At 38.8% G+C, this 14,488-nt stretch overlaps 1 protein-coding gene across 1 annotated transcript in view; it reads left to right on the top strand.

The window, feature by feature from the left end:
• The window catches only part of OXCT1 (3-oxoacid CoA-transferase 1), a 122,318-nt gene extending 108,265 nt beyond the window's left edge, over positions 1-14,053 (top strand). Inside the window, exons 15-17 of the mRNA XM_032415250.1 lie at positions 1,680-1,760; positions 8,050-8,151; positions 12,818-14,053. Coding sequence (XP_032271141.1) covers positions 1,680-1,760; positions 8,050-8,151; positions 12,818-12,859 — 225 coding nt within the window. The 3' untranslated portion in view covers positions 12,860-14,053. The remainder of the gene's footprint in view (positions 1-1,679; positions 1,761-8,049; positions 8,152-12,817) is intronic.
• The last annotated feature ends 435 nt before the right edge of the window (positions 14,054-14,488 follow it).

Below are 14,488 nucleotides of genomic sequence, written 5' to 3'. Positions count from 1 at the left end.
TCACACTCATTTTGATTAAAGTAATAGAGTTTGTCTTCTTGAAATCCATCTGGGATTCCCAGTAGACCTTCCATTTTCCTCCCCATTCATTTATTCAGAAAATACTTGGGTAATGCACATGACATCATGTGTGGTGTTTTTAGATCCAAAAAGAAGCAGTAGAAGCATTTTGCCATTTTTTAATAGAAGATTTAGAATATGATGGGATAGCCTTCAGCCTCGAGGGAAATATTAATTTAGGCTCCTGGTGCTTGATACTTAGAAAGAAGCTTAATCATAGTCATAATCAGAGCTAATGTTTCAGCTGTGTTCCATACGTGTCCCAGAGGCCACCTCGACACCTGGGATGTAGGGATGGGGGTTGGAGGATGGGGGAGAAGGGGGGAAAACCTGCTTTCCCCACTTTTTTTTTTTTTTTTTTTTGAGTATAGTTGACACACAGTGTTACGTTAGTTTCAGGTGTATAGCATAGTGATTCAACAAGTTTGTACATTATGCTATACTCCCCAGAGGTGTAGCTGCCATCTGTCCTGAAACATTGATACATGACTAGTACAGTATCATTGACTATATTCCTTATATTTCGTATGCTGTGTCTTTTATTGCCATGACTTACTCATTCTGTAACTGGAAGCCGGTACCTCCCACTCCTCTTTACTGACTTTGCTTAACCCCCCACCTGCTTTCTACTCTAAATCCCTTTTTATTTTATGTTTGAAGAAAGGGTACAGTAGCTAAAAGAAACTTTGAAAAAATACGAATTTCAGCCAGCTCACGCATTTTACTGATGAGCAAACTGAGGCTCAGACAAACTCTAGGAAAAGCGCAAATAGCTGTATGAGAATACGAATATAATCATGGTGTACTACACTGCCTGGCCCTGCAGTGAACAGTTTTACATGGTCATTTAGGCAGAACAATGTACATTCTAACCATGGAGTTAACTACGAATTATGACACCTCTCTACTGAAGAACTGCAGATGATGAAGGAGGATGGGGTTTTGTAAGACAGTTAAGTCTTCATGTGCCATAATAAAAAGTTAGTAGATAGAGTAAAAAATGGATTAATCAAGAAGTAAATAGCATGATAAACACAATATTTAAAAATGAAGAGGTAACAGGAAAAATGTGTAGAGATAGAAAATGCTAAGAAAAGTAAAATAAAATGGATTCCTGTTGAGAACAGGTCTAAAAGTAAGGAGGGGAGGCTAGGCACTGCTGTATTCACGTATGTTTTACTTCTCTAACAAACAAAATTAATTTAAAAGAGGGTATTAGACATTTGTGTTTTATGTGTGCTTCCTGTCCTTGGTGAATAATAGCTCATGTTTGTCAAGGAGACCGTTCCCTGGAAGAGAAAAATAAGCAGGACACTAGAAGTGAAATTTCTCATTACAGGATATGAGGACTGAGACTTGACAAGTCCAATTTGTGGCAAGGTGTTTCCCACCTAAATAATTTATGACTTTGGCTATTCATTTGGTATTCTCCCTAAATTATTTTAGGGACAGAAGCTGTCTCCAGAAAGAAAGCAAAAGTGTGACTGTGCAAACATTTTAAAACAGCCTGTACCTAAGAGACAATTTCTCTGATGGTTCCTGTTTGTCCTGTCGTTATTCTACTTCTAAACAAGAATTGGTCCCTAACTGCTCTTTTTGATGTTCCTTCTTTAAAACAGGGAAATGTACATAAAATCATGGAGAAATGTACATTGCCGCTGACTGGAAAGCAGTGTGTCAACCGCATCATTACTGAAAAGGTACGGTGCCTGTTTTTATTCCCTCTAATGCCTGTCACCCCTTTTTTTTATTTATAAGCATTTTTAGAATTTTTTTTGTTACCCTCTAAAACTGTGTTGTGTTGGTAGTCATAGGATTAATTTAGTCTGTGGGTAGACTGAATAGGAAAATTCATCAGTTTAACGTTTCTAAATGTAGAATTCTTAATGTGCAACTCTCTGGAAATGTACAGACTTGAACTGCTGTCCTTGGTAACTTTGACAGTGTGTGTAATCAAAGAAAAGTTTTATTCATCCTTTTACCTGGACTATTAAGATGTCTAAGATAGATGATATATATAAAGTTAAGAATATTCCTACCTTTCTTCTTTGCTTTCCCAAATCACAGGTGCAAATTGTTGGGTTTCATTTTGGGAAAGTCAGCCAAAATTGGGTTTTAATCATTTGGGTTCAGATTGCAGTAAAAGTCCCATAGTGAGCCAAGAAATTTATTCTATGGTTCTTGCATGCTTTCAGCTCTCTTTTTATAAAGTGGACTTCAGAACACACCAGCCATTTTCATGCTTCCCTAGATTTTTTCTTAGATGGGAAATCTTGGCTAATGGTACAACTGGAAACTGCTCAGATCTGAGAGCAGCCTCAATGACAGTTGTCTATAGTCATTTTTCTGACCCAGATTTGAACCTAGAATGTTGGAATGACATAAGTCTCAGAAGTGAGCTAGGAGGGTGTCGTTTTGATTCAATATCTTGGTGAAAGCAAAAAACAAAATTACCTGTATCAGGGTTGGTTTGTTTGGATGCTCTTCCTTTTGCTGAGAGCTGTAGGGATGGCATCCTGCCATTAACCTGGTTTGTTGCCCCTCACTGAGTGTGGTAAGAAGCACCCTAAAGCAGCCCTGTGAGGGGGAGGTTCATAATACCTTACAAAGCCACATTTTAAACAGCATTCTGTTGTAAATGGTGCTTTCCCCTAGGACCGTTTATGTGGAATTCCATTAAGATGACTTGTAAAGAATAGAAGTTGGATAAAAGGGCAGAATATTTTATTTCACCATTTATTCCCTGAGTCTTACCACTTCTTGAACCCCTCCAAAACTGTGGTGACAGGGCTTATTGAAAAGAATCCATTACTTTGAAAATAAAGACAAAGCAGTCCTCGATCCTGTTTTCTTTAAGAAAGTGGTAGACCTTAGAAGGATAATTCCAGCAGCATTTCCCCCTTGATCTTCCTCTTCTAAGTAAGCCCTCTCCCCTTCCCCGGTCCATGCACGCTCTGTCCTTGCTGTTACCAGGTCAGTGCTCTTACCTGCAGTTCCTTCCACGTGATTCTGCCTCCCCAAATCCTATCCATCCCTTAAGCCTAATGCAGTTTTCATTTTCGTCATTTTAGCACTCATGGCTTCATCCTTCGAGTGATGCACCATTCCTTTTGGCACCTGTCATCTTACACCTACATTTCCTTATGATAGAACATATTATTTAACTTTACTGCCATTTTTAAAAACTTATATATCCTTTCTTCCTATTCACATTATTGTTTTATACATTTATTCATTTAATAAGCATTTTGTGAGCATTTTGTCTGAATTAGAGTATTCCCAATAGTGTGTTACAGAAAAGAGGAGAACAGTCTCTGCCCCAAGGGAGCACATTCAGGAGGGCTAGACACCCAGCCTCCAGCAGGACCCACAGTTAGAGTAATACATGTGATAAAGACCATGATAGTGATACATGCTGGATGGTGAGTTAGGAACATAGAGAGAGGCTGCCTGTCAGCCTGGGGAGAGTGTCAGGAAAGCTTCTAACGGTATCGAATACAAACCTTTCTTTCTTTCTTTTTGTTTTTAAGATTTATTTATTTATTTTTAGAGAGAGAGAGCAGGTGGGGAGGGAGGGGCAGAGGGAGAGGGAGAAAGAAACTTAAGCAGACTCTACACTGAATGCAGAGCCTGATGCAGGGCTTGATCTCATGACCGAGATCTCAACCTGAGCCGAAACTAAGAGTCGGATGCTTAACTGACTACACCACCCAAGCATTCCAGATATAAACTTTTTGTGTTTTGCAAGGCATTTCACAGACCCTACCTTTTCTCCTCCAGTCTCAGTTTCTCTTTCCACCTTTACATTCTCCCCACTTCAGCTGCATTGAAATGCTGTGAATTATGTTGTCTTCCGCACCCCCCATGTTCTTCTGGGACTTTGCACATCCTTTTTCTCTCCCTGGAATACTCTTTCCACCATTTTCATCTGGCTAATACCTACTCATTTTTTTTATGTCTCAGCTATATGTTTCCTTCTCAGGCAGATCTTCCCTATCTCTCCACAAGTCTTCTGGGTGCTTCTCTGAACCCTAGTACATGCCCTAACTCAACACTGACCACTTTATTGAAATAACCTCTGAACTCTGCCTGTCTCACTCATTACTGTTTATCCAGGACTTTGCATGGTGTTTGCCCATACACAGTGAATGCTTGTTGAATAAATAAATGTACTGCACTTCTCTTGATGAGAAAGTTGATAGATGAGTGATGAGTCTTGAAAGGCAAGTAGGGGTGTACAAGTGAGAATAAGACCGAAGAGGTCCTTCTAGGCAAAGGAAAAAAAATAGGCAGAGTCATGGTGGAATTATAAAATAAGCAGCCTACCCAAGGACCTGCCAGTGGAACAGTTTAGAGTGAGGGCAGGACCAGACTCCGAAGACTACAGTTGAAAAGACAGTGAAGGGCTAAATCATAAAGGAATGTGGGGGCTCCTGGGTGGCTCTGTCTGTTGAACCTCCAACTCTTGATTTCGGTTCAGGTCATGATCTCATCAGGGCTGTGAGATGGAGCCCCCGGTAGGGCTCCTCCCTGAGTGTGGAGCCTGCTTTGAGATACTCTTCCCTCTCTGTCCGTCCCCCCACCCCTACTCGTGTGTGCATGCACACACACACACTTGCTCTCTCTCTTAATGAATGAATGAATGAATGAATGTGAATGCCTTGTTAAGAAATTGGGTTTTATCTGGAAGGTAGTTGGGAGCCCTTCAATGATTTTAGATGGATTAGATTTGCATTTTAAAAAGAACACTGTAGCTTTTATGCAGAGTAGGGGGAGAAGGCATGAGACAGTCCAGTTAGAAGACTCCTGCGGTGACTGACGTAGGCCAGAAATATCAGGACACACAGGACAGAAGGACAGATTTGAGAGACCCAGATGGACTCAACCTAGCTAGATGATGAAATGGATATGACTGCTAAAGCAGAGGTGCTTCCTCAGATTTCCTAATGAAGCCTAGACTGTAGGAAGAGACGGGAGGAGCAGTGGGAGGTAGGAAAAGAATGGGTTCAGTTTGGACACACTCAGTTTGATATTCCTGAATATGGTAACATCCTGAACATCTGGTCAGAGATTTTTTTTTTAAGATTTTATTTATTTGAGAGAGAGAGAGAGAGAGAGCGCATGAACGGGAGTGGGGGGGGGAATGCAGAGGGAGAAGCATATTCCTTGCTGAGCAGGGAACCTGATGTGATGACTATGCTGGGCTGGATCCCAGGACCCTGAGATCAGGGTCTGAGCAGAAGGCAGACGCTTAACTGACTGAGCCACCCAGGCGCCCTCCAGTCAGAGATTTCTGATAAACAATTAGAGATGTGGATCTGGAGCTCAGAGGGAAGTCAGTATTGGACTAAACTTGTGGAAGTCATTAGCATATGGGGATAATTGGAGCCTTTACTGTAGATGATAGCAAAAAATGGGCAAAGTGAAAGGCAGCTGTGGAACGTCAGGGAAGGGGATGGTGCGTGTTTACCCCTGTGCTCTAGATACAGTAGGTACTCAATAAATCTTTTTTGCAAGAGTGAATGAGAATGCAGTGCCATGAAGGGCAATGAATGTGTTCCGCCCTGCCATGGCAGATAAGGGACTAGATTCTGTTTTCAACTTCTAAGGAAAATTCCATTGGTTTGCCATTTGAAAGAGGCTTTGGAGATGTTTTGACCCTGATTTCCTAGTTTCGTGCTGCTAGAATGAGATTGTGAAAGATGCTTTCCTTGCCAGCAGCTGGGCTATGATTAACTGCTTTATCTATAATGTAGTCTCCCGTTTTTATCAAGGTTTTGTTTATACTTTATACCGCTAAATGGAAATCTTCCTAAATATTTCAAAAGTAAATTTCCTTCATTTTAATAATAGATGCTTGGCTTTCTAGTATATGACCTTGAGAGCTAATTAGGGTTTGATAAAGGTGTTAAAAGTATCTAAAAGCAGTAAGTCAATTTGTCATAGATCTTCTCTCCCTGATCACTGAAGCCTTATATTCATGATATCACAGTTATCTTCTCCTCAGATCCCTTCCCTGCCTATTCTTAATAACACAATCTGGAGTTTTTTATTCGTTCCATTTTGATAAATTTATAGTTGTTCCATTTTTGCAGGGGAAAGAAAATCAGTATGAATAATGCTTGACACATTTTCTGCAAAGCAAAAGTATCCATTTAAAAAAATTTTTAAGTTGTCATTTTGGAATTAAATAATCTAATGCAGCATACAGACATTCCTAAATGACCTTTTTCTTTCCTCTCAAAACACATATTTCTGCTGAAAAAAGGTTTTTTTAGGAACATTTTTTGTGCAAACAAAAAGCAAGTTTGCCAGAACATTTCCTCCAAAATTTAAATCCTCTTTTCCAGTAAAATCAACCAGGTTATCTGTGAATTTATCAGAGAATGCAGGTATCACTGGTCCTCTTAATGTTTTGCTCATGGGGGAAAAAATCAATTAACTGGAAACTAATAAGCATTTCAGGTCTTTGATTTGAGTTCACACACAGGTGACAATAAGTTAAGCTATTAAGGGGAAAGAACTTAAGGTGTGGTGCCCCTACTGTGTCTTAGGCATGATGCCAGGTGCTCAGAGTATGTTTATTTTATTTGTCCTATATAACAATCTTGGGAAGTGGGTTTTTTTGATATCCATGCATACATGCAAAGACAGGTTCACCAAAGACCGCTTAGCTAGCATGTTGCAGAGCTGGAATTCCAGTCCAGCTTGAAAGCCAGGATTCTTTTCCTCTACATGTGGCTGTATCTTCATATTAGCCTTCTAAGCCGGAGTGTATTTAAAATGGCAATTTACGGTTTGATTTCCAAGCTAGCTGAAAATCAAGATCAGCCTGCGAATAATAGTTGAATGCAAGGTAAATCTGGAGGATGGGAGGCATATAGGAAACGTAAGTCTGGGTAAAAGGAAACTAGCCGTGGAAGCTGAGAGTGGGAAAAGTGTTGTTGCTCTGGAGGACGACTTGTAGACCCAGCGAGTGACAGTCAGAGGGAAGCAGTTTGGGGCTCTTATGGTTAGAGCGTCCTATCCATAGACAGTCTAATAACCATGAGCCAAGTGAGCCTCCTGACACTGAAGCTTCCCAGCAGAGCCCCAGTGACCATCTCAGAAGGTTTTCCTGAGTGGGAGGTTATGTTAAATGACTGTGTCGGTCCCTTCCACTCAGGTTGTCATATTGCCAGTTGTAACAGCAGGTGTCCTAAATCAGATACAACAGGTTGAGTCTGCCTGCTGAGGTCACACTATACCAATTGGCACTACAATCACCTGGTGTGACCAACCAGAGTGTTGTAAAGGAATGTTTAGAGTGGGAGGTTAGCCTTCTCATGCTTGTCCCGAGCGCAAGCATCTTCATTTGAGTGCATACCAAAGGGAGATTCTCATGCTATTCTCTCCCACCTGTGTGTCTTCACTGCACTTAAAGGGAAAGTTTTAATACTTACCTGGGGGTCTTTCAGGATCAGGACTACGATCCCTTTATAGTTACTTGTAGGCATTTCTGAGTGCCTGCCTTCTTTTATTTCCTGTAACTTTACCCAGCAGCGTTGATCAGCTTTCCCTACCGTCCTTGTGCATTCACCTTCCAAATTTCTCCTCCTTCCCTACTTTTCTGCATTCCTTTCTTTCTTCAAATCATCATTATTCATCTAATTGAAATTTTGACCCAGAAGTGTTAGACCTAACTAAAGGAAAGTAGTTAAAAAAAAAAAAAAACAACTGGTTACAAAGGTGGCAAGTGCCATCAATAGTCAACACTCATTTATTTTCTGGCATCAACAATGCTCCACAGCTAATTGCCAATTAGGGAGCTGGCATTTATTCTCACCAAAATGTAATCGTTAGAGTTGACATTTTCTCATTGTTGATTTTCGGAGTCTTTTGTCCTGGGTCTTGTCTCTCCTTTAAGAACTTGAGAGGTTATTTCTGTTTCGTGTTATAAAATAATTACTGTGATAGAAATTGTCATTGTTGTTTTCTTGATTCTGACAGGCTGTGTTTGATGTGGACAGCAAGAAAGGACTGACTCTGATTGAACTCTGGGAAGGCCTGACCGTGGATGACATAAAAAAGAGCACTGGGTGTGATTTTGCAGTAAGTGTTTCTGTGAACAAATCCAGCCACTTGTCCTATATCATGAGCTTGATTAATGGGTGTTTACAGGACATGAACCATTAATTTGTGATCATTTTTGGAGTTGACCTTTACAGAGAACAGGAGTGAAAAGGGAGGGTGCCTTCAGATGAGAGCAGGTGGGAGCAGGAGCGGGCTCTGACTCATGGCCAGCATTTGGCTCAGGAGTCAGAAGCAGGAGGGGGAGGAACCCCCAGAAGCTGCTGGAAGCAGAAGGTGGAGCTTGAACTCTAAGCTACTTCCTGTAAAGTCCCTAGCAATCCTTTGTTCTTGGTTACCTGTCAGCTGTGGCTAGACTAAATTGACTCAAAAATGTGAGCCACACGCGGAGAAATGATACTGCCTTGTTTTAAACCCAGCTATGACTTATGGCTTTCTCTTTGATTAACTTTGATGCCTGGTAATTCCATCCATGGAACATATTAGAATGATGAGCTCGACACTGAGTTATAGTCACAAAATAGGTGTATCCTGCATTTAAAGAAAAACCTGGTGCATAAAAACTGAGACTTACAAAGGACATAAACATCAGGGGACTATACATTTAAGAAACCCACAAGTCTCTTTTTTAAAACAAGGAGAATAGTACTATAATATAAATAATCACCCTTTAATGTTAAGTGCTTGTTAATGAATCACCGATCACCTACCTAATGGGAGTTGAGAGGATGGCTCAATCCATTGGAAGTTAATCAAAAGTAAAGGGGAAATGTCTCTGAAGAACTGAAGGAAAAGAATTTGCCTCTCACATACCTTTTTAAGAAGGGATCTACTAGTTAAAATGAAATATATTTATAATGGGAAGAAATTTGAAGCTACCCATCCTAGAGAAAGAAATTTAACAAAACTTATTCGATAACTCATGCATATATTTCATAGACTTCTTTCTTAGGTACATCTTGGCTGGTACCTATTAGTGCATAACAAATGCCTGTGAGTGCATAACAAATGCCTGTGAAAACAATTTTGCTGCATAATTCATTATCCACATATAACTGTTTCTGGTACTGTATGAGGGTCTTTGTCTATTAACCTTTTTTGAATTTCCCTTTGGAAAAAAGAAGTCTGTCAGCAGTACCTCGCACAAAAAGCACATCTTTAATTAGCTTTTCAATAACCTCGGGGAAAAAATGAGATTTGTTTATACTTTAACTATTTAGTATATTTGCTTTTATCAACTCCAGTGATAAAAGCAAACAATTCTTCTTATGTATCAGCTCTTCTTTGTATTTTTTCCCTATGTGGATAAGTTAACCTCTTCTTCATCAGGTAACAGTTTTGAGATCCACATCATGTTCAGTTCTTTGCTACAAAAGAGAATATGCAAAGAAAGGACCCTTATAGTTATCTATTTTTTTTTCTTTCATGTAGGTAAGTCAGGATGAAAAAGGTGGAGTTTTACTGTTGTTGCCTTTTTTTTTTTTAAGTGATAGTTTCCATGTCTCAATGCACTGAAAAATACCTCTGTGGTTTTTGTTTTATTACCATATCCACTCCTTCTCTTTTGACATTAACATGTGATCGATCTTGTTTCCTCCAAATTAGGGTGTTGAGATAAAATATTAATTTGTATGTTAGTGTTGTCAGAAAATGAAAAGGTGTGGTAGCAACTGAACCATCTCAACAAAAGAACTCACTTTTGAGGATCTGGTGATCAGTGGCATCTCTTTAGACCCTGACAGATGAAATCACATATAGCAGATTCTTTTTCTGTAATGCTAGGGACTGGAATGCTCTAATTAATAACATGTTCTGTTTAATAGCTGGGTTATCAATAAAATACATTTAATCATAAAAGCACATTGAGGATAACATTTCTTGATCATTCAGAAGTTATTTCATGTCATACTCTAGAAGCTATTCCATGTGGTTATTACTGCATAGGTCGCATTTTACTCTGTATGTGACTTCATGTAAGTTAGTCAAAATTTCTTCTTGAGAAAAGGCCCACTCAGTCTTCACTGTAGATCTGGGAATACGCATTCTAGAAGGGAATAGTCAGACAGCCAGGTTGTTGCATAATAAGAAAGGGTATAAAAACATAGGTCAAAATAATTTGGAAAATGTGTTGGCTAACATTTTCTCATATTAAAGCTGTGACCAGCTAATGAAAATGTCAGATTTCTGTATATCACTCCGTGTGCTACTGCCAGTTACTTGATGGGCCGAAGTAGAAAGAAAAGGAGAAATCCCACCACTTAAATTGCATTATCTTCAAAGTCTCTTTTTTCACTGAGTAGTTAATTCAAACAGTTATATTCATTTCTTTCTTTTCTAATGCATGCTTATGTTACATAAAATAGTTTTTTCTTTACCATGTATGTCTGTGGGCCTTTTTTGAAGCAGAATATTTCCTTCTGTCTTTATTGTTTAATTAAAATTTTTTAAAAATTTGAGTCCCTATTTGAACATCATGTGGTAAAATAAACTTCCAGAGGTCATTAGTCATCCATGACTATTTATTAAACATCCAGTTGTGTCCCATATTGAGTTATGAAATGTGAATAAAATAGAACAAATTGGTATAGTTCCTACTCCCAAGGACCTTGGTCTTACTCTCCAGGCAGGAATACATCTAAACCACCAGTGGCAAAAATTAAATAAGAATACTGCTTTTTTGTATGTTTGCAGTGAAATCTGAAAGAAGCCAACTGTAGATATTCTTTGCTAAGTTGAGTAAACGTATACTCAATATCTATTATGAACTGGCATTATGACAGAATTAAACAGTATACAGCTGGGATTTCAGTGGACTGGGAAAACAAATAGTTGGCTTATCTTCTACACTTAAATCATATAATCTTGTATCACCCTGTAGATCACCTTGGCAGGATAATCTGCTTCAGCTTGCATGGGCTTAAGATGTTGATGAGACTGTGAGAGAACAGGATGAAAAATAGTAGTTTAGTAGATATTTTTCATTACAAAAATAGGCCAGGTCAGTCTGCATAAAGCTTCTTTTTCTTTTTTCATAGAAGTCAGAGTCCATATTGAGGATGTAAATGGTAGTTAGAGCCCCAAACAGGGTCAATATGCCAAGGAAAATGATCATATGTTTAGTTTATAAAATTAAGGTGAGTGCATAACATTTCCTTTTAAAGGAAAAGCTACAAAGTCTCTATTGAATGTGATCTCCCCCCAAAAAAAGTTTTATTTCATTAAATTATTTCTACAGATGCTCTGTTGTTTAAAAAAAGAAAATGGGTTGTTTGTGAGACACACTTTCTAAATACACAGAGCCCATATGTCTTTTATTCTTTTCATTAGAATTGAAGATCTATGCACATGTAGGCTGTGATTTTTGTCTATTTATTATATGTTTATTATTTTGTCTATTATTATGTATCTGCTCTTGGAACTGGCAAGTCTGAATGAGCTGTCATTTATTTTAAGCTATATATGAAGCCATACTGATCCTTTTTATTCTGATCATGTCATTCTTTTAGTAGAAAAATGGAAAAGGGGGCATTAACTCTTGACATTATGAAGAGTTAATACAGAAACAATTTATAAATGAACTAAAAATATTTAACCTCATCAAAGCCAAATAATTGCCTGCTCCTTCTATTTTTAATACTGTCTTAACCTGTATTAAAACCTTTCTTCTAGTTCTTTGAAGCTTATTTAATCTTTGATTCATTCATTTGTTCATTAGTTTAACAAAATATGAACTGTTTATTCCGGAAGGCAAAATGACAACTAGGCCCACTTCCATCGGTTCATTCTTGAGGGGCTCAAAAAATCATCTAGATTTCAATATGCCCTACTGTGCTTTCCGTGGGCACTGTTACTTACTAGGACTTAATGGATATTTGCCAGATTGAATGAAGACATCTGTACCTGGCATTACACCTTGAAAGATCAGTCAAAATTAAGCCAAACCACTTACATTTCGGTTAGGTTTCTTCTTCTACCAGCTCTACCATTAAATGTAGACCGGTCCTCATTTTTCTCTGCTTCAAGACTTCTAGGAATGCATGTACTGTTCTGTACGTTGAACATGATTATGGTCAATTTTTAATATTTTTAATGCTGTTACCTTCTTTTTAAAGATGACTTGGAATCTTTTTACTGTCTTTAGATCATTTCCATTTCTGATTATGATATTTCTGATAAAATTTGTCGTTGATCATACTTACCTTCATTAATATGTATCCAGTTAATCCAAAACTACGTTGTCTCTTAACAGAATTGTGAATTGACTAGACTTACTTTGACCATTTTGAGACTTGAGCCTTACTCTGTGTCTCTGTTTTGAGTAGTCTCAGAAGCATCAGTCTCAGAGCTCAGTGATCGGTTCAGTAGAGAGCTTGGTTATCTGAACCCTTTACTGTCTCTGTCTGCTCTTCCTCCACCCCCTCTCTGTTGCGAGTCTTAATGATCCTTAATTTAGGAGCTATCGTGTGCAAGAAGGTTGAGAACTACTAAATACACAAAATGTAAACAGAAAAGTTTTCTGTCTTGTTGGTTTAGAATGGAAAATAATGAGGAAACTAGGTGAGGTCCATGGTAAGACTGTTTGGTACCAACATCATTCAAGTCTGGAGATGTTTATGCCGTGAGTTTTGTTTTTTTGTTTTCTTTTTTTTACAATTTGGTCATTTTTTTCTTCTTTTTCTTTTACCAGGTTTCACCAAAACTCATGCCAATGCGGCAGATCACAACTTGAAATGTGGAATAGACATTTGTCCCAGGCTGTGCGTTTTTCATTTTAATCACATAGTTCATTGAAAGGATATCAGTAATCATAATTGTGTATCTCATGAGCAGTTTTTGACTAGTTTTCTTCAAGCATTTTACACTGCATGCAGCCCTATAGACTTTGTTCTCTCAAGTGTGCTATGACATTTTAGTGAAAGACAAAAAATATATAAATGATTATCTTATTTGTTTTATAAGTGCTGAGAAGGCTTATCTTTACAATTGGTGCTCACATTGGATTTATCTTTATCTTTTGTGATAGGTACACTAAATTGTACCAAGATGGGCCCTTAGGAAGACTTTCATTGAAGAATGAGGGAGAAAAATAACTCCACCCAGAGTATGCCCAAGGCAGCATTGTACTAGTCCTGAATGATAAATGAATTTGAGTAGGAGAAATGCTGTCTTAATGATTAAGCTTTTCTTTTGGCCTCCCTTGACTTTTCTTTTAGAGCCTCTGATTTTGTGATTGTATCTTGTTTCCCTAAAACACCCCTTCTCCTCCCACACTTTCTGTAACTAAATAGGTGCTCAGTAAGGCAAACAGGAACATCTCTGTATGGGAGAAGTACGTGGTTCATGGGAGAGACCAAGGGGTGTAGGGTTTGTTGGTGCTGACGTCCCACAAAGAAGTTGCCTTTATAAACCAACCATCTGTGCTTTGCCAAAGACTAAGGTTTATTATGAGAAGAGGGTTGTAAACCTAATTGACCTAGTCAGTTTTCTCATTTTAAAATAATGCAGTATTTCTCTGTATCCAGAGGGGTCCCTAAGAGGCTTTCTCTATGTTACTGAGGCCCAGTGGGCTACTTGCACAAGACCTCCTCTTAGGCCACAAGGGGCTGTGGGGATAATTTACCATGAAACCAGTCACAATGACAACAAAATTTAAATTTTTTCTTTCTTTTCAGGCTCTCTTGTTTCTGTTCAGAAAAGTTTCTAAATATTGAATGCTTTTTTCTACAGAACACTGTTCTTTCTTCTGCCCAGGCTACTTCCTTGAATAAAGTACTTTTAATTCAGCTTTATCCAAATAGAGGAAATACTGATGAGCAAGTCCAGGATTTGAAGAGCAGTGAACTTTTAGTATTAGAAAATAAACATGATGGGGGCACCTGGGTGGCTCAGTCATTAAGTGTCTGCCTTCGGCTCAGGTCATGATCCCAGGGTCCTAGGATCGAGCCCCGCATCGGGCTCCCTGCTCGGCGGGAAGCCTGCTTCTCCCTCTCCCACTCCCCCTGCTTGTGTTCCTTCTCTCGCTGTGTCTCTCTGTCAAATAAATAAAATCTTTAAAAAAAAAAAGAAAAGAAACATGATGGAGTAGGTTTTGTAAGGAACTTGTCCTCAGAGGTGTCCTCCTCACCACCCAGTTGCCCCAGGGGATATACTAAGCATCCTGGGTATCAAATGGGAGAAAAGTCCAGGCACCCAAGGACAGGTCAGACAGCTGTCCTCCAGACAGAGGTAGGCACACAATACAGTGCAATATATCATTGCTCTGGCACCAGATATAGGAATTTATGCATATTTTTAGGTGACAGTTATCATTTAAACTCACGTTCTCTTCAGGTACAACTACGATTGTGTCAGGTGTGGT

This window comes from Phoca vitulina, unplaced genomic scaffold, assembly GCF_004348235.1.
Source record: "Phoca vitulina isolate PV1807 unplaced genomic scaffold, GSC_HSeal_1.0 scaffold17, whole genome shotgun sequence".
In the NCBI taxonomy this organism is placed as follows: domain Eukaryota; kingdom Metazoa; phylum Chordata; class Mammalia; order Carnivora; family Phocidae; genus Phoca; species Phoca vitulina.
Note: the sequence above shows the minus strand (reverse complement) of the source record. Positions and strands in the feature narration are given on the sequence as shown.